This window comes from Hypanus sabinus, chromosome 21 (genome assembly GCF_030144855.1).
Source record: "Hypanus sabinus isolate sHypSab1 chromosome 21, sHypSab1.hap1, whole genome shotgun sequence".
Classification (NCBI taxonomy): Eukaryota; Metazoa; Chordata; class Chondrichthyes; order Myliobatiformes; family Dasyatidae; genus Hypanus; species Hypanus sabinus.
Genome location: NC_082726.1, coordinates 57,639,292 through 57,662,719, shown reverse-complemented (window position 1 = coordinate 57,662,719; position 23,428 = coordinate 57,639,292). Strand labels below are relative to the sequence as shown.

General features: G+C 42.0%; 1 protein-coding gene across 2 annotated transcripts in view; it reads right to left on the bottom strand.

The window, feature by feature from the left end:
- The window catches only part of scamp2 (secretory carrier membrane protein 2), a 58,019-nt gene extending 40,307 nt beyond the window's left edge, over positions 1-17,712 (bottom strand). Inside the window, exon 1 of one of the 2 annotated variants that reach the window (XM_059946633.1) lies at positions 17,544-17,712. In XM_059946633.1, coding sequence (XP_059802616.1) covers positions 17,544-17,600 — 57 coding nt within the window. In that variant the 5' untranslated portion in view covers positions 17,601-17,712. The remainder of the gene's footprint in view (positions 1-17,543) is intronic. The other variant, XM_059946634.1, reaches the window with a different exon arrangement.
- Positions 17,713-23,428: the final 5,716 nt, after the last annotated feature.

Below are 23,428 nucleotides of genomic sequence, written 5' to 3'. Positions count from 1 at the left end.
AAATACTTGTATTTGAGCAATACATCAAGCAATTAAACTTGGGAAAAATACCCAAACCGTAATTTTCATGTCTTTTAATGCAAAAAAGAATCATTGTTTTGATCTCAGTAAAAAGAACTTCCTGGTGATTACTAGATTAGACTCAATTTGAGTCTAAAACGCTGAAATAAAATAACAAAGATTTTTTATGTTAATAATTCCCTCAGCCATTGTTAATATACATTTTAATGCATCATAAGTTCAAAAAGGAATTAACAATGTAATAAAATTTGTCAGAGAAATATTGATGACATTCCATTTGCCCAATATTGGCTTACTCCTGCAGGGAGAATCATCGCAACATTAATTTTTCTCGTCATTTCACCATCTTAATTTGCTTTCTTCATCATCTCCATGACAATTCTGACAGCAAGTCCTCCCCAAAAATTTGGCATCTTCTCTTCCTCTACCAGCCATTACTGTTTAGTTTGGCATGTGTATGTTATTAGACCAACTCATCTCAGCTGCTCCCTCATCCAAGAATGAAGTTTCTTTCCTGCAGCCTTCACATTATTTTCTCTTAACCTGAGATTAACCTTTGGACCCTTGACTGAATTGATCCAGGAATCCGAATGCACCTTTTTGAATAGAATAAGGCATGAGGTACTGAGTAGTTTTACCAAGACTATTGCCATATCGGTACTTCAATACTTATGTTCAGATTCATTTATTTATCACATGTACATCAAAACATAACAAAATATGTCATTTGCACTAACAACCCACACAACCAGGGAGCAGCTGGCAATTATATCCGCACATTCTGGTATCAACACAGCATGTGCACAACCCTAGGGCAGACCTCCAGGTTTCCAGTGGACTTGCAGACAATGGACAATGGGCCTCCAACTTCATCAGGGACTTCAGACTCAAAGACCCAGGGCTTCGGCCATCAGACCTCAATTTCCAGACTTAGAAACACAGAACATAGAAAACTTACAGCACAATACAACCCTTCGGCCCACAAAGTTATGCCGAACACGTCCTTACCTTAGAAATTACTAGGCTTACCTATAGCCCTCTATTATACTAAGCTCCATGTACCTATCTAAAAGCCTCTTAAAAGACCCTATCGTATCCACCTCCACCACCGTTGCTGGCAGCCCATTTCTCACACTCACCACTCTCTGAGTAAAAAACTTACCCCTGACTTCCTAAATGATCTTCAGGCTTCAATCTAAGGTTCCCCTTGGGGGGAGGGGTGGAGTGCCATTTCTCATGCTCCCTGCTCTCATAGACATCTGATTCCAGAATCCACTGACTGGGGGCAGAGGAGGTGGGTGTAGGGAACTAGATGACCCAGTGGGTCACCACCTCTTATTGTAGTTGGTCCTTATCCACAGTGCTTGCCAGTCTGACATCCACAGGATGTCCTCTTTCACCCATCCACGTTGCTGGCCTTCCAACGTAGAGCAAAAGCCTAGACTCCTACCTGACCTCTGACTCCTCCACATCCCTGTCTCTGAACCCTGGGAAGCTGAAAAGCCTGAAGGTAGATAAGTCAGTTGGACCAGATGGACTGCATCACAGGGTTCTGAAAAAGGTAGCTGAAGAGACTGTGGAGGCATTATAATGATCAAATGTCACTCCACTCTTTAAGAAAGATGGGATGCAGAAGAGCGAAAGTTATAAGCCAATTAACCTGACTTTACTTGTTGGAAAGATTTTGGAGTCTATTATTAAGGATGAGGTTCTTGGAAGCTTTTGATAAAATAGGTCTAATTCAGCATGGTTTTTTTTTTAAACGGGGAAGTCTTGCCTGACAAATATATTATTTCCTCAAATGATTCTATTTAGGATAGATAAAAGGAGAGTCAGTGGATGTTGTTTATTTGGATTTTCAGAAGGCTTTTGACAAGGTACGCATGAGGCTGTTTAACAAAACAGGAACCCATGACATTACAGGAAAGGTATTAGCATGGATAGAAACACGATAAAATCTGCAAATGCTGGAAATCCTTAGTGGTGGGGTCCTGTTGAAGGTGGTGGAAGTTGTGGAGGATAATATGCAACTTCCGCCAGCTTCAACAGGAATCTAGCATATTATCCTCTGCAACTTCCGCCACCTTCAACAGGACTCCACCACTAAGGACATCTTTCCCTCTCTACCCCTTCCTGCTTTTCGCAGGGATCGTTCCCTCTGCGACTGCCTGGTCCACACATCCCTCCCCACATACCTCCCACCTGGCACTTATCCCTGCAAGTGTAAGTGCTACACCTGTCCCTACACTTCACCTCTTACCACCATTCAGGGCCCCAAACAGTCCTTCCAGCTGAGGAAACGCTTCACTTGCATCCGGTGCTCCTGGTGAGGCCTCCTCTACATTGGCGAGACCCGACGCAGATTGGGGGACCGCTTCATTGAGCACCTCCGCTCTGTCTGCCACAACAGACAGGATCTCCCGGTTGCCACCCACTTCAACTCTCCTCCACATTCCCATTTGGATATGTCCATACACGGCCTCCTCTACTGCCAAGATGAGGCCAAACTTCGGTTGGAGGAACAATAACTCGTATACCGTCTGGGTAGTCTCCAGCCCCTTGGTATGAACATCGAATTCTCCAACTTCCAGTAATTCCCTCCCTCTCCCTTCCCCCATCCCACCTTCACTCTGTCTCCTCTTCTAGCTGCCTATCACCTCTCTCATGACTCTGCCTTCTTCTACTACCCATAGTACTTTCCCCTTAGATTCCTTCTTCACCTCTCCAGCCTATCCCCTCCCTGCTTCCCCTCCCCCACCCCTTGATCTTTCCTCTGATTGGTTTTCCACCCTCCCCCCCACCTTCTTTATAGGGCCCCTGCTCCCTCCTTCTTTAGTCCTGACGAAGGGTCTCAACCCAAAACGTTGACTGCTCCTTTTAACGGATGCTGCCCGACCTGCTGAGTTATCCAGCTTTTTTGTACGTTTGGATTTGACCACAGCTTCTGCAGTGTACTTTGTGTTTAGGGTTTGTCTGTCGTCGTTTCTCTGCATACCTAACCCCCTTTCCCAGCTGACCCACTCTCCACAATTAACCACTGACAATCAAGCTGTATATCAGATGAAACAAAAGGGCCATTTGTAATAATAGTCAGATTGTAACCACTTACCATGAAACCATACACATCAAAATTAATATTTAGTGTTAGGGGAAAAGAGGAATGAAAGACCCTGCAAAGCACAAGCTGTAAGTCTAAGGAAATGTTTTTAAAAACTTAAACAAAGATTTAGATTTTAACTGTGCAGATCACACAGGCCTCATGTACAATTCACCAATTACTCATCTGAAGTGCATGACACTGCACATTACTCTTACGATCTGGTAACTTGAGAGATTCTAGGAGGAAGAGTCTTGTGTGGAAATCAATTTGATTTTATTATGAATTGAGTAACTAAATAAGCATTGTGAAAAAATCCTACTGCTTCATCTTCCCAGAGTGTTGCAAATTCTTTTAACTAAACCATCATCCTTCTGAAAGTTATTATTGAATCTACTTTCACAACTACTTTCAGCAGCATATTCCAAACAGGAAATACTAATGTAAAGTTTACTTTTGTGGTCACTTTCATTCTGCTGCTAATTAGACTCACTATACAACCTGTTTCTTGACCATACCGCCAACGGTAGTTCCTTTTATTCATCCTCTCCAGACACCATGTAATTTTATATACTGTACCTGTCAGATCCCCTCTCAACCTCCTGTGTCAACATGAGCATGCCCACCTTACTCATTCTATCTACAGAACTAAAAATGTCTCAAACCTGAAATCACTCTAGAAAATCTTTTACTATCACTCCAAGGGCCTCACATCTTTACCAAAATGCAATGCCTAGACTTGGACACCATTCATATTTCATAGTCTGGGCTTTTCTTTCTTCTGTATTCCAAGATTAAATATATATCAATAGATTATAAGATATTACAGGAATCATTACACTACTACAGAAAAACATAGCAATTTTATTGAATTGTGGGAAATGTCTGAGGTGCTGAATGACTTACTGATGATTTCATATGCTCTCAAAGTCTGGGATCTTGCAATTTTTTTTTAAATGAACACAAGAAATTCTGCAGATGCTGAAAATCCAAAACAACACAGAAAATGCTGGAGGTTAGGCAGCATCTACGGAAATGATGAGATAGTTGATGTTTCAGGCTGCCCTTCTTCAGGATTGGGAAAGAAGGAAGAAGCCAGAATAAAAAAAAAGTATGGGGGGGGGGAGAGAAGGAGGCTAGCAGGAAGGTGAAAGGTGAAGCCAGGTGCCTGGAATAGGCTAAGGGCTGGAGGAGGATTTTTTAAAAATCCACTTCCTCAATGTTCCCTACCACTTTCAATGGTAAACATTTATTCTCTTACCTGATTTATACCCTCTTTTGAACACAAACTCTTAACAAAATAATACCTTTGAATAAAAGTACATCAAGCAACATGGAACAGACAGTTCATGGCAAGACAGCTTACTTAGTTAGATGTCATTGTTTAATAGGTTCATGCATCATCTGATGTTTGAATCTAAGGCACATGTATTTAAAAAAAATGATAGGTTCTTATCTAGTCTGAATTACTAAAATAATCTGGTGGCTGCAATAAGATTTGTGCCTCAAAGGGACAGAGCAGAAGGATGGGATCGGTTGTTCACTTGTTCACTTCACCCACCTTAACTCTGAACTGATTTCACAACCTAAAAACTCACTTTCAAAGATTTTACAACTCATGTTTTCAGTTCTTTCTAACTCTCTATGCACCATGCCTTCTCTTGTACAATGTTTGTTTGTCCTGAAAATGCCTACAAGAAAACAAATCTCAAGGTAGTATATGCTGATTGATATATAATTTATTTGGATAATAATTTTACTTTAACTTTTGATTTTGTTAACCATTTTGCAGTCAATTTTTTAATGAACATCAAATAAAGTATGGAATTGTGAAGCAACACACAAAATGCTGGAAGAACTCAGCATGCTAGGCTGCATCAATAGAATAGAGTTAACAGTCGACATTTCGGGACAAAACCTTCACGAGGACTGGAAAGGAAGGGGAGAAATAAGAGGAAGGTGGTGGGGGAAGGGAAGGAAGTGAAGAGCTGGGATACATGGCTAGTGGGTCTGGGTGAGAACACAGATGAAGAGTCAGACAGCAGCAGAGATCACAGAGGGGAAACAGAGGGAAGGTTACACTGAACTTCCGAAAGGAATGTTAAGCTTCTCCAGGGTAGGATTCCCTCAGATAGACTTTGCAATGGAGTTGTAAATTACAAATATGAGAAAACTTAGTGCAAAAAAAACCAGCTGTGATAAAATTTACAAGGACAGCCAAGTGCAAAATTACACTGTAGCCACTGCCCGGTCAAGATTAACATTTTGCATGAATCAGCAAATCACCACTATGGGAATACTTAAATTTGTTATATGTAATTGGAGACAAAAAAAAGGCAAAAACAATAAACTGAAAGGCTAACATCACTTTATGTTGAATTTTATGCGACCTGTTCTTGGAAGTTGACTAAGTTATTTTATGTAGTTGTGCTTTTTGGGTGGCGGGGTGGAGGTATGTCTCTACCAAAGGAGGTACAAGGCATTCCTTCCCTCCACAAGCCTGCAGAACTGTTGGGTAAGGTTTAGCATCTGCTTAGCACCCCCCCACCCCACCAATCAGGGTCACATGAAGCCATGGGCACAAGTGGTAGGGAGACATATGAGCAGCTGATACATTTTGCAAGTCCTGGTTATGTGACCACTGATGCCAGGCAGACAATCACTGATGAGTATTGATAATGGCTGGGGTCACCCAAATTGTAAAGACACTGCCTAGAAGGCTGCAATAGCAGACAAAATTTTGCCAAAAACAATCATAGTCAAAGACCATGATTGCTCATGCCTTATGACACAGCACGTCATGATGACTAGTTGTGCTTTGATAGATTCATCAACTTTTGTAAATAATGGTACAGAATTAGAATGTCCACTGCTATTGTTTCAGCTAATAAGGAACAGCTTGTTTAAGAGTTTACCGGAGACAAAAGACTGCAGATGCTGGAATCCAGAATAAAAACCAAATTGCTGGAAGAACTCAGGGGGCCATCAGTAAACAGAGAGCAATGATTTGGGTCAAGACCCTTCACCTACACTGCTGAGATAGCTTTATTTTGGAGTGTAAGTAACACAGGAAAGACCTCCATTCATAGACTACCCTGACTGCTATGAAGGTGCTCCTGGTGGTGAGCCACCTTTGTGAACTGCTGCAGTCCTTCTGGTGGTGGCACTCCCCTCTGTTCATAGGATGTCCCAGGACTTAGATACAGTGTCAGAGGAAAGGCAATGCAGGCATGTGATTTGGAGGGGAGCATGTGTTAGTAATTCCCATCTGCTCACCGCCTTTGTTGTCATGGTTTTGCAAGGAACTGCCAAAACAGCTCAGCCATAATGAAATACAGTGGCATGCAAAAGTTTGGGCACCCCTGGCCAAAATTTCTGTTACTGTGAATAGTTGAATAGAAGATGAACTAATCCCCAAAAGTCAAAGTTAAAGATGAAACATTCTTTTCAACATTTTAAGCAGGATTAGTGTATTATTTTTGTTTTGTACAATTTTAGAGTGAAAAAAAGGAGCACCATGCAAAAGTTTGGGCACCCCAAGAGATTTGAGCTCTCAGATAACCTTTACCAAGGTCTCAGACCTTAATTAGCTTGTTAGGGCTATGGCTTGTTCACAGTCATCTTTAGGAAAGGCCAAGTGATGCAAATTTCAAAGCTTTATAAATACCCTGACTCCTCAAACCTTGTCCCAACAATCAGCAGCCATGGGCTCCTCTAAGCAACAGCCTAGCACTCTGAAAATTAAAATAAATGATGCCCACAAAGCAGGAGAAGGCTATAAGAAGGTAGCAAAGCGTTTTCAGGTAGCCATTGCCCCAGTTTGTAATGTAATTAAGAAATGGCAGTTAACAGGAACGGTGAAGGTCAAGTTGAGGTCTGGAAGACCAAGAAAACTTTCCGAGAGAACTGCTTGTATGATTGCTGAAAGGCAAATCAAAACCCCCATTTAACTGCAAAAGACCTTCAGGAAGATTTAGCAGTCTCTGGAGAGGTGGTGCATTGTTCTACTGTGCAGCGACACTTGCACAAATATGACCTTCATGGAAGAGTCACCAGAAGAAAACCTTTCCTGTGTCCTCACTACAAAATTCAGCATCAGAAGTTTGCAAAGGAACATCTAAACATGACAAGCAGGGAGCATTCCATCATGTGGTGATGGAAATGCTTTGGGGTATCAAAAAGCAAATGACTAACTACAGGATACCCCGTCTCTGTCTTGTTCTCATAGCCATACTACACGTGTATTAATCTGCACAGAGGGTGGGTAGTTCCAGGTTAATTTAGAATTGAATTGAACTGACTTTATTACTTACATTCTTTATATACGAGTGAAAATATTTATGTTATGTCTCCGTCTAAATGTGCAATGTATAGTAATTTATAATAAATAGTATGTACAACAGGACAGTCAACATAACATAGAAATACAATTGTATCAGCATAAACTCATCAGTTTGATGGCTTGGTGGAAGCTAGCTGTTCCAGAGCCTGTTGGTCCTGGCTTTTATGCTGTGGTACCATTTCCCGGATGGTAGAAGCCAGAACAGTTTGTGGTTGGGGTGACTTGGGTCCCCAACTATCCTTCAGGCCCTTTTTACACACCTATATTTGTAAATGTCCTGAATAGTGGGAGGTTCACATCTACAGATGCGCTGGGCTATCTACACCACTCTCTGTAGAGTCTTGTGATTGAGGGAAGTACAGTTCCCATACCAGGCAGCCCGTCAGAATGCTCTCAATTGTGCCCCCGTAGAAAGTTCTTACGATTTGGGATATTGACTGAGGATTCATTAAAGGCAGGTTACAAGGATTCTCTTGTTAATGATTAATACCTGGCATTTGTGGTACATGTTACTGGTTACTTAACTGCTCACATCTGAATGCTAGAAGGTTCGACTGTATGCAGAAAGCTGAAAAACGCCTTTGGCATCAGTTTTAATGCCACTCTCAAATACTGCCTTGATGTCAAAGATAGAAAGCTCACCACTTAAAATTCAGCTCTCATGGCAAAGCATTGAAACATATGATCCTTTTGTTTTTTTAAAAGGCAGAACTAAGAGAACTTGCAGCGTACCCTTCTGCAAACCTCCAAACCAGGTTTGAATGCAAGCACAGAGTGAGGGATAGGCAGTCTACAAAATTAGATAATGGTGATGTACATTTCTGCTGCTACTATACAAATGTCCTTGTTTTGAGCTGTTACATCCATTCCAAATTCATCCCATTTAGTGCAATTATGTAGCAACACAAGATAAGAGTGTCTTTCATGCTATTCAAGAATTTACCTCCAGAAGGCTGATACAGTGATACTCTTAGCTAATGCATTCATGGACAGAATTTATTTTGCAATAGTCAGAATGGTAAAGATGAGGTTAGGTTCTGAAAATGTCTTCGACTGAAATAGTAACTGCTTCTCTTTCCACAGATGCTGTTTGACTGGCCGAGTTCAATTTACTATCAGAGAATTTACTATCAATCTGAAATTCTTGCTCTTTGCAGACATCCATGAAAATAGAAGAGAACCTCAAAGAATGAATGACAGAAAAAAAACCCAACAGAACCCCAAAGCCCCTCTCCCCATTCCCAAGCATCAACCCTCCCCCACTTATTTCAGCAGGTACCTACCAAACAATAGCAAAGCCCCCAAAGAGAGACCATGATCTGCAGCTCAACAAAAAAGTGTTCACCTGACAATATGACCTACAACAGCCTTTCTCCCTCTCACTTCCACAGTGAGAAGCTAGACCAACAAACAGGTCACTGTTATGATGTTAGCTTAGCATTTGTACTTGTTTTGTTTGTGTTAGCTTGCTGACCATCAGTTATTCCCTGTGTTGTCAGCTAAGCTGATTGGAAGTTAACCAGATCAGGTAACAGGCGGAGTTACCAAATCCCTATTGCTACATTCAGCATGCCTTTCACACATAACTCAGCATGAAGGAACACTGACTCATCACTTGAAGGAGGATGGTAGGTGACAATCAGGTTTCCAAGTGCTGCTTTGACCTGATACCATGGGATTTGGAATTAATATGAAGCACTCATAGGGCTACTTAGTCCCATTCTTACATCGGTGTACCACCTCTGCTGGTGGTAGGACAAGACATATTTAGAAATTGTGGTGGTGCAGTCTTATTTAGTCATACTTGGAGAATCGTGCCTGTCAGATACACATAGAACAGCCTGATGGTCTAACATACTGTTGGACAGATTTCCTGTTTTAGTTATCATTCTCCAGATGACTCTGCAAGGAGAGAAAATTTACATTGAGAATTTCACATTTCTAAATGCATATTGATGACCTGGATGTGTCTTTTGGGTACAATTTCCAAATCTACAGATGACCCAGAACTCTGAGGGATAGTGAACAGTGAAGATGGAATGAGTCAATAGGTAATGAGAAATGTGACATGCTCTATCTTGGGTGCCATGGTAACACAGCAGTTAGCGTGACGCTATTATAGTTCGGAATGTTGGAATTTGGAGTTCAATTCTGGCATCCTCTGTAAAGGGATTGGATGCTCTCCCTGTGGAACATGTGGGTTTCCTTCCACAGTCCAAAATTCGACAGGTTAAGGTTAACAAGTTGTAGACATGCTAGGGTTGATGTCAGAAGCACAGCAACATTGATGAGCTGCCTCCAGCACATCCTTTGACAAACGACACATTTAATTTTGATGTACATGTGACAAGTAAGGTTAATCTTTGTCTTCAGCAAATGCTAAGATATTGTAAGCAAAGAAAAAGTCCAATGCAAAACACAAAGAAAATATCAAATCTCGAATTAAACTGACAAAATCATGGAATTTAATTGGGCAAACTTGCTCAGAATCAGATCCGACGAATAGCTTGTTGAACTTGAAATAAGAAAACCAAAATTTCAGACTTCTCCAAAATTCATCTTGATAGAAAACTGTTATAGAGCCATTAAAAATGTGCAAATTGAACTAATTTGTAGACACACTGCCAGAATTTAAATCCATTATAATACATGCACACATATTTATTGATGGAAAAGAATAGCCACTCTGGAAACTAATCTTTGGAAAATATGTAACTAAATCCAAAAAAAAGCATTCCTCAGCATATACACAAGATTCAGAGGAGTGAAGTAATGGAAAAAAAATCCAGACAATTTATTTCAATGTTTCATTGGGGAAATTGAATGAACAATATAGATCTACTCCAGATGCAAAGGCTTTTTGATAATTGTTCATCATCCTATTTTCTTTTTTGCCTTCCCTATCTCCATTCAATTCTGATTCAAGCCTGTGCCCCCCAGCAATGTGGAGTACTTCACCATGTCTTCAACCTGAGCCTGAGTCTCCAGAGGGTTCCTGTGCTGTGGAAGACATCCTGCCTCATCCCTGTACCGAAGACGCCACGCCCCAGTGGCTCCAATGACTATAGACCGGTGGCATTGACCTCCCATATCATGAAGACCCTGGAGAGACTTGTTCTAGAGCAGCTTCGGCCTATGGTTAGGCCACACTTAGACCCCCTCCAGTTCATCTACCAGCCCCGACTAGGAATTGAAGATGCCATCGTCTACCTGCTGAACAGTGTCTATGCCCACCTGGACAAGCCGGCGAACACTGTGAGGGTCATGTTTTTTGACTTCTCCAGTGCGTTCAACACCACCCGCCCTACTCTGCTGGGTGAGAAGCTGACAGTAATGCAGGTGGATGCTTCCCTGGTGTCATGGATTATTGATTACCTGACTGGCAGACCACAGTACGTGCGCTTGCAACACTGTGTGTCAGACAGAGTGGTCAGCAGCACTGGGGCACCACAGGGGACTGTCCTGTCTCCCTTTCTCTTCACCATCTACACCTCAGACCAACTACTGCACAGAGTCTTGCCATCTTCAGAAGTTTTCTGATGACTCTGCCATGGTTGGATGCATCAGCAAGGGAGATGAGGTGGAGTACAGGGCTACGGTGGGAAACTTTGTCACATGGTGTGAGCAGAATCATCTGCAGCTTAATGTGAAAAAGACTAAGGAGCTGGTGGTGGACCTGAGGAGGGCTTAGGCACCGGTGACCCATTTCCATCCAAGGGGTCAGTGTGGACATGGTGGAGGATTACAAACACCTGGGGGTATGAATTGATAATAAACTGGACTGGTCAAAGAACACTGAGGCTGTCTACAAGAAGGGTCAGAGCCGTCTCTACTTCCTGAGGAGACCAAGGTCCTTTAACATCTGCCGGACGATGCTGAGGATGTTCTTCGAGTCTGTGGTGGCCAGTGCTAACATGTTTGCTGTTGTGTGCTGGGGCAGCAGGCTGAGGGTAGCAGACACCAATAGAATCAACAAACTCTTTCGTAAGGACAGTGATGTTGTGGGGGTGAAACTGGACTCTCTGATGGTGGTGTCTGAAAAGACGATGCTGCCCAAGTTGCATGTCATCTTGGACAATGTCTCCAATCCACTCCATAATGTACTGGTTAGGCACAGGAGTACGTTCAGCCAGAGACTCATTCCACCGAGATGTAACACTGAACGTCATAGGAACTCATTCCTGCCTGTGGCCATCAAACTTTACAACTCCTCCCTCAGAGTGTCAGACTGGTCCTGGACTTATTTCCTCTTGGAATAATTCACTTATCATTATTTAATTATTTATGGTTTTATATTGCTATATTTCTACACTATTCTTGGTTGGTGTGACTGTAACGAAACTCAATTTCCCTCAAGGTCAATAAAGTATGTCTGCCTGACTGTCTTTTGAAGAATAATTATTTCTATAATGTCACTATGCTTTCTTCAACACTGCAATACATGTTATGAGTTCAGACCAGGACCAAACTGTCCTATAGTGGGGAAGTCCAAGACTGAAGGTCACAGCTTCAGAATGGAGGGACATCCTTTCAGAACAGAAATGAGGAGCAATTTCTTTAGCCAGAGGATGGTAAATCTGGGGAATTACTTGCCACAGACAGCTGTGGAGGCCAAGTCATTGGATATATTTAAAGTAAAAGTCAATAAGTTCTTGATTAGTAAGGGCATCAAAGGTCACGGTGAGAAGGCAGGAGAATGGTGTTGAGAGGGATAATAAATCAGCCATGATGGAATGACAAAGCAGAACCAAAGGGTCAAATGGCATAATTCTGCTTCTTTGTCTTCTATCTCAAATTTAACCAGTCACTTATTTTCCTTCAACACAAAGCAAATTTAAATTCATTGAAAAACTTCAATGCCTGCATCCTAATCTGCACCAAGTCACATTAGCCCTTCACCCAGAATTGTTGACCTACAGTTGTTCATGTTAGGGCAGAAAGTCAATTTTAAAACTGCAATGCTGGCTCCTTCACCTGCCTTAACAGTTGATTCAGCTTCATGGCCTTATGGTACCCCAGTCCAGGAATTATCATTTAACCACGGGTATCGCAGTTTTAGTTTCCTCAGATCTAAGCTCGGGAATTCCCTCCATAAGCCATTTTCCCCTTCAGTCTTAACAGGTTTTTGTGGCTTAAGGTCAAATTTAATCCAACACCATTTACAAACCTTATGGTCCTTATATGCAATTGCTCTCACTGATGCCAAAAACTCAGAAAAAATTTTAAAATACAAGAAATTCTGCAGATGCTGGAAATCCAGAGTAATACAACTACAATTTTATTCTAACCCTACAGTGAGAGAGAAGTTGATTTTTTTTAGTGTAACACACTCAAAATGCTGGAGGAACTCAGCAGGTCAGACATTTTAGAACACAGAACATAGAATAGTACAGCACATTACAGGCCCTTCGGCCCACAATGTTGTGCCGACCCTCAAACCCTACCTCCCATATAACCCCCCTCTTTAAATTCCTCCATATACCTGTCTAGTAGTCTCTTAAATTTCACTAGCGTATCTGCCTGCACCACTGACTCAGGCAGTGCATTCCACGCACCAACCACTCTCTGAGTGAAAAACCTTCCTCTAATATCCCCCTTGAACTTCCCTCCCCTTACCTTAAAGCCATGTCCTCCTGTACTGAGCAGTGGTGCCCTGGGGAAGAGGCACTGGCTGACCACTGTGAATTCCTCTTAATATCTTGTACACCTCTATTATGTCTCCTCTCATCCTCCTTCTCTCCAAAGAGTAAAGCCCTAACTCCCTTAACCTCTGATCATAATCCATACTCTCTAAACCAGGCAGCATCCTGGTAAATCTCCTCTGTACCCTTTCCGATGCTTCCACATCCTTCCTATAGTGAGGCGACCAGAACTGGACACAGTACTCCAAGTGTGGCCTAACTAGAATTTTATAGAACTGCATCATTACATCGCGTCTCTTAAACTCTATCCATCGACTTATGAAAGCTAACACCCTATAAGCTTTCTTAACTACCCTATCTACCTGTGAGGCAACTTTCAGGAATCTGTGGACATGTACCCCCAGATCCCTCTGCTCCTCCACACTACCAAGTATCCTGCCATTTACTTTATACTCTGCCTTGGAGTTTGTCCTTCCAAAGTGTACCACCTCACACTTCTCCGGGTTGAACTCCATCTGCCACTTCTCAGCCCACTTCTGCATCCTATCAATGTCTCTCTGCAATCTTCAACAATCCTCTACACTATCTACACCACCATCAATCTTTGTGTCGTCTGCAAACTTGCCAATCCACCCTTCTACTCCCTCATCCAGGTTGTTTATAAAAATCACAAAAAGTAGAGGTCCCAGAACAGATCCCTGTGGGATACCACTAGTCACAACCCTCCAATCTGAATGTACTCCCTCCACCACAACCCTCTGCCTTCTGCAGGCAAGTCAATTGTGAATCCACCTGGCCTAACTTCCCTGGATCCCATGCCTTCTGACTTTCTGAATAAGCCTACCGTGTGGAACCTTGTCAAATCCATGTAGATCACATCCACTGCATTACCCTCATCTATATGCCTGGTCACCTCCTCAAAGAACTCTATCAGGCTTGTTAGGTACAATCTGCCCTTCACAAAGCCATGCTGACTGTCCCTGATCAGACCATGATTCTCTAAATGCCCATAGATCCTATCTCTAAGAATCTTTTCCAACAGCTTTCCCACCACAGACGTAAGGCTCACTGGTCTATAATTACCTGGACTATCCCTACTACCTTTTTTGAACAAGGGGACAACATTCGCCTCCCTCCAATCCTCCGGTACCATTCCCGTGGACAACGAGGACATAAAGATCCTAGCCAGAGGTTCAGCAATCTCTTCCCTTGCCTCGTGGAGCAGCCTGGGGAATATTCCGTCAGGCCCCAGGGACTTATCTGTCCTAATGTATTTTAACAACTCCAATACCTCCTCTCCCTTAACATCAACATGCTCCAGAAGATCAACCTCATTCATATTGTCCTCACCGTCATCAAGTTCCCTTTCAGTGGTGAATACCGAAGAGAAGTATTCATTGAGGACCTCGCTCACTTCCACAGCCTCCAGGCACATCTTCCCACTTTTATCTCTAATCGGTCCTACCTTCACTCCTGTCATCCTTTTGTTCTTCACATAATTGAAGAATGCCTTGGGGTTTTCCTTTACCTTACTTGCCAAGGCCTTCTCATGCCCCCTTCTTGCTCTTCTCAGCCCCTTCTTAAGCTCCTTTCTTGCTACCGTATATTCCTCAATAGACCCATCTGATCCTTGCTTCCTAAACCTCATGTACGCTGCCTTCTTCCACCTGACTAGATTTTCCACTTCACTTGTCACCCATGGTTCCTTCACCCTACCATTCTTTATCTTCCTCACCGGGACATATTTATCCCTAACATCCTGCAAGAGATCCTTAAACATCGACCACATGTCCATAGTACATTTCCCTGCAAAAACATCATCCCAGTTCACACCCGCAAGTTCTAGCCTTATAGCCTCATAATTTGCCCTTCCCCAATTAAAAATTTTCCTGTCCTCTCTGATTCTATCCTTTTCCACGATAATGCTAAAGGTCAGGGAGCAGTGATCACTGTCCCCCAGATGCTCACCCACTGACAGATTTGTGACCTGACCCGGTTTGTTACCTAATACTAGATCTAGTATGGCATTCCCCCTAGTCGGTCTGTCAACATACTGTGTCAGGAATCCATCCTGGACACACTTAACAAACTCTGCCCCATCTAAACCCTTGGAACTAATCAAGTGCCAATCAATATTAGGGAAGTTAAAGTCACCCATGATAACAACCCTGTTATTTTTGCACCTTTCTAAAATCTGCCTCCCAATCTGCTCCTTGGTATCTCTGCCGCTACCAGGGGGCCAATAGAATACCTCCAGTAGAGTAAAAGCTCCCTTCCTGTTCCTGACTTTCACCCATACTGACTTAAAAGAGGATCCTGCTACATTACCCACCCTTTTATGAAGGATCTCATCCCAAAACATCAATTCTATTCCTTTCCACTGATGCCGTGTGACCAGCTGAGTTCATCCGGCATTTTGCATGCCTTACTCCAAAAGAAAAATCAACTCCTCTCTCGCACTTCAGGGTTAAAAGGCAGCACCTCTATTTTCACAGGAGATTGTGGAGATTTGGCATGATAACTAAAACATTAACAACTTCTACAGATGTGCAGTGGAGAGTGTATTGACTGGCTGCATTCCAGCCTGGTATGGAAACACCAATGCCTTTGAATGGAAAATCCTACAAAAGGTAGTGGATTCGGCCCTGTACATCATGGGTAAAGCTCTCCTGAACACTGAGCACATCTACGCGAAAGGCTGTTGTACAAATCAGCATCCATCATTAAGTAACAGAGATCCCCACCATTAGAGATCCTACCACCCACACCAAGCTCTTTTCTCACTGTTGCCATTAAGTAAAAGGTACTTGATAACCAGGTTCAAAAACCTGACAACCATCAGGCTCTTGAACAACGGGGACAATTGCACTTACTTGCACATCCATTGAGTTGTTCCCAAAACCAATGATCTTATTTTAAGGACTCTTCATCTTTTTATCTCATGTTCTTGTTACTTATTGCTGTTTATTCATATTTGGATTTGCAGTTTGTTGCCTTCTGCACTCTAGTTGATCCTGTTACACTCACTATTCTATAGATTTGCTGATTATGCTTGCAAGAAAATGTATCTCGGGTTGATAATGGCGACATAAATGTACTTTGATAATAAAACTTACTTATAACTTTTGAAATAAAGCTTGTAGGTGTTCTAGAATTTAAACCAAAACCAGGAACATAACAGGAATGAACCAATTACCATGCAATAAGGCTCCGTGATCTATGTACAGAAAAATGCAACTTTAATTTTATCACAAAAACTGAACTGATAAAATTCTATTTTCTTGCCTTCTTCAAAACCAGATCCAACAGTGATAGCTGTTTCAACAACATTTAATGGAATCAGAGTTACCGGTTCACACACTATAAATTGTATTTGAGTTGATGCAATAAGATTTAGTTTACAGAAAAAAATAGAATTAAAAAGTGAACTGTACAATTCTCAAGTTAATTTGTAAACAAGTATACAGAATTTATGTATCACGATGCCAAAGAGATAAAACAACATTGGTTAGACCAAATCACAACACATAGTTCTGCTCATAGTAAGTACACTGGAGAAGGCTTAAGAATTGCAAGGAAGATGATTTGAAAGATCAGAAGAATCAGGAAAGATTAAAGAGCTCAAATCTTTAGAAAAGAAATATTTTTAAATGTTGAAAAGGTTTGAAACTGTGGAAACAAAAGTGGGCTGAAAATATCACTGAAAAGCAGAAAAACTTGAGATGCTTAAAATCTGCAGAAAGACAGTATGGTTGGAGTGGAAAGCAGTTAATATTTCAGGTCAATTAACTTTCATCACAATGGTTAGAGTTCTATTGAACAATAAGGGTTCTAACTTTATTCCTCTCACCAGATGATACAATAACGCAGCATTTTCTGTTTGTTTTCTCTGAATGATTGCCCGAATGCTGTAAACCCCATAATAAAAATGTCAGATGACACTCAAAATATTTTTAAGCAAGATCAAGGTCGGGCTTTAAAAAACACAATGTGTGACGACGTTATAGAATGGGTGTGGGCATTACCTCAAACTCTGGAATTGACCTTTCTAAAGGAATGAGCTGCACCTGTTTCCTGCCCCAGTTTAAAAACCCCTGCCAGACTTGGTCTCTCATTTTAATGTGAGAATATTTGCCTGAAGGTATCAAATAAGGCTCTGGGAACACAAAGGCTATCGCCCAGTAACTTTTCCACCAACTTTCATCGGAGTAGCAAAAGCTGTGCAGCGCCAATCTAACTTGATCCAGCTTCGGCCCGCCCCTACATGTGTGGAGAGGCGCAAAATGGGCAGTTGACTGCCTGTCCATTGGTCAGGGCCGCGTCAATCAGCACCCCAGCGTTAGGCTTCGCTCAGGAATTCGCCTCAGCTTCTGGGCCCGGCCGAATATACGTTTGTTTACTCCCCCCTCCCACTAACACCAACCCACTCCGTTTCTTTTACCTGAAAGGGATTTATGTCCACCGGATCCGCGAACGGATTAGCGTCGAACTCCGACATTATTCTCTTTTAAAGTTCACAAACTCTTCTTGCCCCCCACCCCCCCAGTTGCTCGAGTTGACTTCCTTGTGCCGAGAAGCAGCCCGGGGCTCGGGAGTGCGCACGCGTAAAAACCCGCCCGCCGATGCCAGCCGCCTCCGACTGTACGTCACAAATAGAGGGCGGGGCCTCGCCACGAAGACGTCACACTCGGGCGAGCGTCTTTATTCGTAGTACCTGTACTGGAGTTGGAGGTGCCAACTTGACAGCGAGTCGCCAGGTGTCTCAAACGCTGAGAAATGTATAGACCGTAAAGGAACGAGAGATATTTATTGTTAATAATTTTTACCTTATTGTAAATAAGTTTTTAATCCTTGCCTAAAGTTTGAGAGTCAATGAATGGTTTATTGTAAACATTCGAATACAATATGTAAACATATTGTAAAAATTTAAATGGGAACAGAGAGCCAACGCATAATTATTGTAAATAACTTTATTTATTGTATAAGGATTCAGATTTAACTAATGTTTTTTTCTATGTAAATAACCTTATTTTGTAATATTCCTGAATAAAGTATTTTGGGGGAAAAAACAACGGCGCCCTTCAGAGCCTTTTGGCAGACCGATGCAATAAAGCGACTATCTTGCAAGATTTCTCATCGACATATTATGCAGATATCAGCAGCAGGATCCAACAGTACTTCGCTGAGTGGTTGGAAGACTGGTGCAATGAAGGATGTTTTGGGAAACAGTTTGCAGGTTGTAAAATAAAAGGCAAGATACTTCTCGCCTATATTGCAGCAACTATTTTACAGCAAGACCAACAATCATTTGTTAAGCAATTGGAAGACTGATGCAATAAAGGAACTTTGAGAAATAGTTTGCAATCTTTCCACAAATCTTTACCGCATATTCATTTGTTAAGTATTGTCTTGCCTTGTCCATACTGCACCAACTGCCGCCACTGGGCTATAAACGAGCAGAAACAATGTATGGTTAAGTGCCTTGCTCAAGGACACACACAGTACCTCGGTCTGAACGACCTTCAGATCGCTAGTCCAAAGCACTTGGCCACACGCCAACAGATTTATCCCAAATCTACCTTCATTGCTATGTCATCCCACTTATGCACAACAGACTCTCATAAATGACAATGAGAAAATAACCAAGAATCTTTTATTTGATTGAAAAGCAGCAAAACATACACAACTAGTATTATAAGATTCATTGTAATGTTGAATTGAATCAAAAATATGCAAATTCTGGAAATCTGCAACAAAAAGCAGTAAATTCCAGAAATACTCTGTAAGTCAGGTAGCATTTGTGGAGAGCAAAACAAAACCAATGTTTCAGGAGAAAGCCTTATTACTTTTGATGAAAGGTCATTGACCTTACATTTATTTTCCCACTCCTTCAATGCTGCTTGATTTGCAGAGTTTCTGGCATTTTTGCTGTTTTGACTTTTAGTGATGTTTGGAACCATATCATGCACAACACACTCCCCCAGACAGTATGTTACTGACTGCATTTTTTAAAAAACTTGATGTTGATTGAGGGATAGGTATTGGCCAGGAGCTCAATTCTTCTTCACATCCATTTCAGAGAACAGATCTCTGTTTAACCTCTTGCTATTTCTTGGCAAAACAGCAATTCTGGTCTCTACCATAAAAATTGTTTTTCCAGCTACTGGTAAAATTCTCTGCTTTCCTTTCCTTAGATACTGTTTTATCTGTTGAGTATTCCCATCAGTTTCTTTTTTATTTCACTGCTTGATGTTTAATGTCATTTCCAGTATTCAAGAGTAAAGGAGAACAAAGTAATTGTTGCTCCAGATCCGATGCAACACAAAAAACACAATAACCAATGCAAAAATATAAATATATAAGATAGCTTATATACTGTACATAGATTGTATGTCCATAAAGTGATTCCAGGATCAGGGGTGTCTGTAAATAAGGTGGATCTATCCACCAAGAGTCTATATCTTATGATCCCATGTCACATCGTTTTACCAACAGAGGTGCTCCACCTCTGCTGCCTACCTGCCTGACGTTTCAATACAAGGGCGTTAAGCTCACAATTACGATCTTTCAGCCACGACTCGGAAATGCTCACAACATCATATCTGCCAGTCTCTAACTGCACTTCAAGATCATTCCACACCCTAAGTGCATTCAAATATCAAACCTTCAGTTCTGCATTCATCACCCTTTTTGGTTCTGGCACCCTGGTACACTTTAACTTATCCCACTGGCTATAATTTTGCCCTATCATCTGCCTCTTCTTCACAGAATCTCTACACCCTCCATCTACGTGTATACCAACTGCTCCATCCTAAGCCCTGTCTCTCCAGCTCCCACCCCGTCAAAATAGTTTAAACCTTCCCCAACAACTCCAGCAAACCTCCCTACCAGGATATTGGTCCCCCCTCGGCTTTAGGTGTATAACCCGTCCTTTTAGTATAGGTCATACCTTTGCCAGAAGGGATCCCAATGATCCAGAAATCTGAAATCCTGCTCCCTGCACCAATTCCTTCAGCTTCAGCCATCTGCCAAGTCATCCCATTCTTACCCTCAATGGCAATTGGCATAGGCAGCAATCCAGAGATTATTACCCTGGAGGTCCTGCTTTTCAGCCTTCTGCCTAACTCCCTAGTTACTCTCTTCATGACTTCCTACTTATGTCATTGGTATGAATATATACCACAACTCCCGGCAGTTCATCCTCCCCTTTACAAACCGGATCCTTGACTCTGGCACCTGGGAGGCAACATGCCATCCGTGTGTCCCTTTCTTGTCCGCAGAATCTGCTTTTTTCTTCTCTAATTATGAAATCCCCTATCATAACTGCACTCCTCTTCTCTCCTACCCCTTCCCTTCTGAGGCACAAAGCCAGACTCAGTGCTAGAGACCCGAATGCTGCAGGTTCCCTCTAGTAGGACCCCTCCACCTTGCAAGTGTATCCAAAGTGGTACACGTATCATTCAGGGGAGCAGACACAGAGGTCAGGAATACTCTGCACTGTCTGTCTATTCACTTCCCTTCTCCTGACAGTCACTCAGGGACCTGCCTTCTGCAACCTAGGGGTGACTACCTCCCTGTAGCTCCTATCTATCACCTCCTCATTCTCCCATATGAACCGAAGATCATCAGCTGCAGCTCCAGTTCCTTAACATGGCTTCTAATAAGCTTGATGCACTTTGTGCAGATGCAGCTATCAAGGAGACTGGAGGTCTTCTGTATTTCCCACATCTCACACAAGGAACATGCCATCACTTCTGGATCCATTCTCAGTGCACTAGCTATGTATTTTTTCTTTCTTTTTCAATCTTTTTATTAATTAAAAATACATATATATACAAGAGAATTATCTCAAATACCTATATCGATAACAATTCATATAAAAGGTAAAATAAACATTGTCAAGATCATACATATTAATCTAATAGTATTTAATAAAGAATAAAATAATCAATTCTCCTCTTATTATTCCATGAAAAGAAAAAAAGATAAAGAAACTTCTATAATTTTTATATATGTATAAAAACCCCCTAAACAAAAAAAAACAAAAAAAAAGGAACTGGGCAGCTCATACTGAGAGTGAAAGCAAGAAAAAAAGAAACTTTCTGATCATTCTCAGTGCACTAGCTATGTACTAATAGGGGGAAAACCTTACTAGAAATTTTCTTACTTAGTCAGTTAGAGCTTCGTCTGCCTGTGCTTGCCCAAGCCTGTTGAGCCAAAGCCAGATCACTCTAACAATGCCACACTCCAAAAATGGCAGTTCTGCTTATATCTCCTTACTTTTTATTGACACTATGCTGATTGCCACCCATCGAGGAGAGAACAAGGTGGAGAAGGTACAAGCTTCTTACAGTTTTGGGGTATGTTAGTATGTTATTAAGCATATAATAGGGCAGACTCGGTTAACAATCAAGAGACACAAATTCCAAAACCAAAGCAGCTAAGAAAGTAAATTCAATCAATTTATTAAAGTTGATGGGAATTTATATATCAAAAGAAGCTCATAATTCATGGAAACCATGAAAACACTGGATAGTTATGAAATTCAGCTGGTTCACATCTTTTAGGAAAAGTAATTTGCTGACTTTAATGTGTCTGGACTAACAACACTATTGTTAATTCAGAACTAACTTAGCAAACCACCCAGAGCTAAATTATTATAGACCTTTAAAACATGGCTACAATAGTTCAAGATGATTCACCAACCCTTTACAAGATCAAACCAGTTGGGCAGTAAATTGTTGATTGTCTGGGCTCTCCCAGTAGCCACCCATTTTAATTCTACTTCCCATTCCCATATGTCCATCCATGTCCTCCTCCACTGTCGTGATGAGGCCACACTTAGGATGGAGGAACAACACTTTATATTCCATTTGGGTAGCCTCCAACCTGATGGCATGAACATCGATTTCTCAAACTTCTGGTAATCCCTCCCACACCCCCCTCTTCATTTTCCATTCCCTTTTCCCTCTCTCATCTCACCTCCTTGCCTGCCCATCACTTCCCTCCGGTGCTCTTCCCCCCCCCCCCTTTTTATTTCTTCCATGGCCTTCTGTCTCTTTCATCTATCAACTTTCAAGCTCTTTACTTCATCCCTCCCCCTCCACATTTCATCGATCACCTGTAAGTTCTCTCCCCACACCCTACCTTTTAATTCTACTCCTTAGCTTTTTTTCTCTAGTCCTGCTGAAGGGTTTCATCCCAAAATGTTAACTGTACTTTTTCCCATAGAAGTTGCCTGGCCTGCTGAGTTCCTCCAGCATTTTGTGTGTGTTGCTCAGATTTCCATTGTCTGCAGATTTTCTCTTTTTGGTGATTGTCTGGTGATGCACATACAAGGGTACAGTGAAAAACTTTTTTTTTTGTGTACCATGCAGACAGATCCCTCCATTTGTAATTATATTGAGATAGGAAACAGGAAAACAGAATACAGAGTATAGTGCTGCAGAGAAAGTGCTGTGCAGGTAGACAAATAGGATGCAAGAACCATGATGACTAGACTGAGAAACAGAGTGAGACTACGATATTACAGATTTGGGCGGCACGGTAGCACGATGCTTTACAGTACCAGCGACCACTGCCACTAGTGAGGAGTTTGTATGTTCTCCCCGTGACCATGTGGGTTTCCTCTGGGTGCTCCGATCTCTTCTCACATTCCGAAGACATACCGGCTGGTAGGTTAATTGCATATTGTCCTAAGATTCTGCTAGGATTAAATTGGAGATTGCTGGGCAGCACAGCTCCAAGGGCCAACTCTGCATTGTATATAATAACTAAATAAGCAAAGAGTCCGGGATATGAAACTTTATCTCTATTTCTCTTTTCATAGATGCTGCCCAGGAGGCAGTACAGGGGGCCACACAGGGTACAGTAGATGTTGAGGTCTGACATGTCAGTCCATGGCCTCCTCTACTGCAGTGATGAGGCCACTCAAGATGGAGAAGCAACATCTTATATTCCACCTTGGTAGCCTCCAACCCGGTGACGTGAACATCAATTTACGGAACTTCTGATAATTCTCCCCCCCCCCCCCACCCCTCTCCTTCACCATTCCCTATTCCCATTTCTCTCTCTCACCTTATCTCCTTACCTACCCATCTCCTCCCTCTGGTACTCCTCCCCCTTCCCTTTCTTCCTCGACTTACTGTCGTCTTTTATCAGTTTCCTCCTTCTGCAGCCCCTCATCTTTAACCAATCGATTCCCCAGCTCTTTTCCTCACCCCTCCACCTTGTTTCACCCATCAAGAGAAATTCTGTAGACGCTGGAAATCCAAGCAACACACATAAAATGCTGGAGGAACTCAGCAGGCCAGGCAGCATCTATGG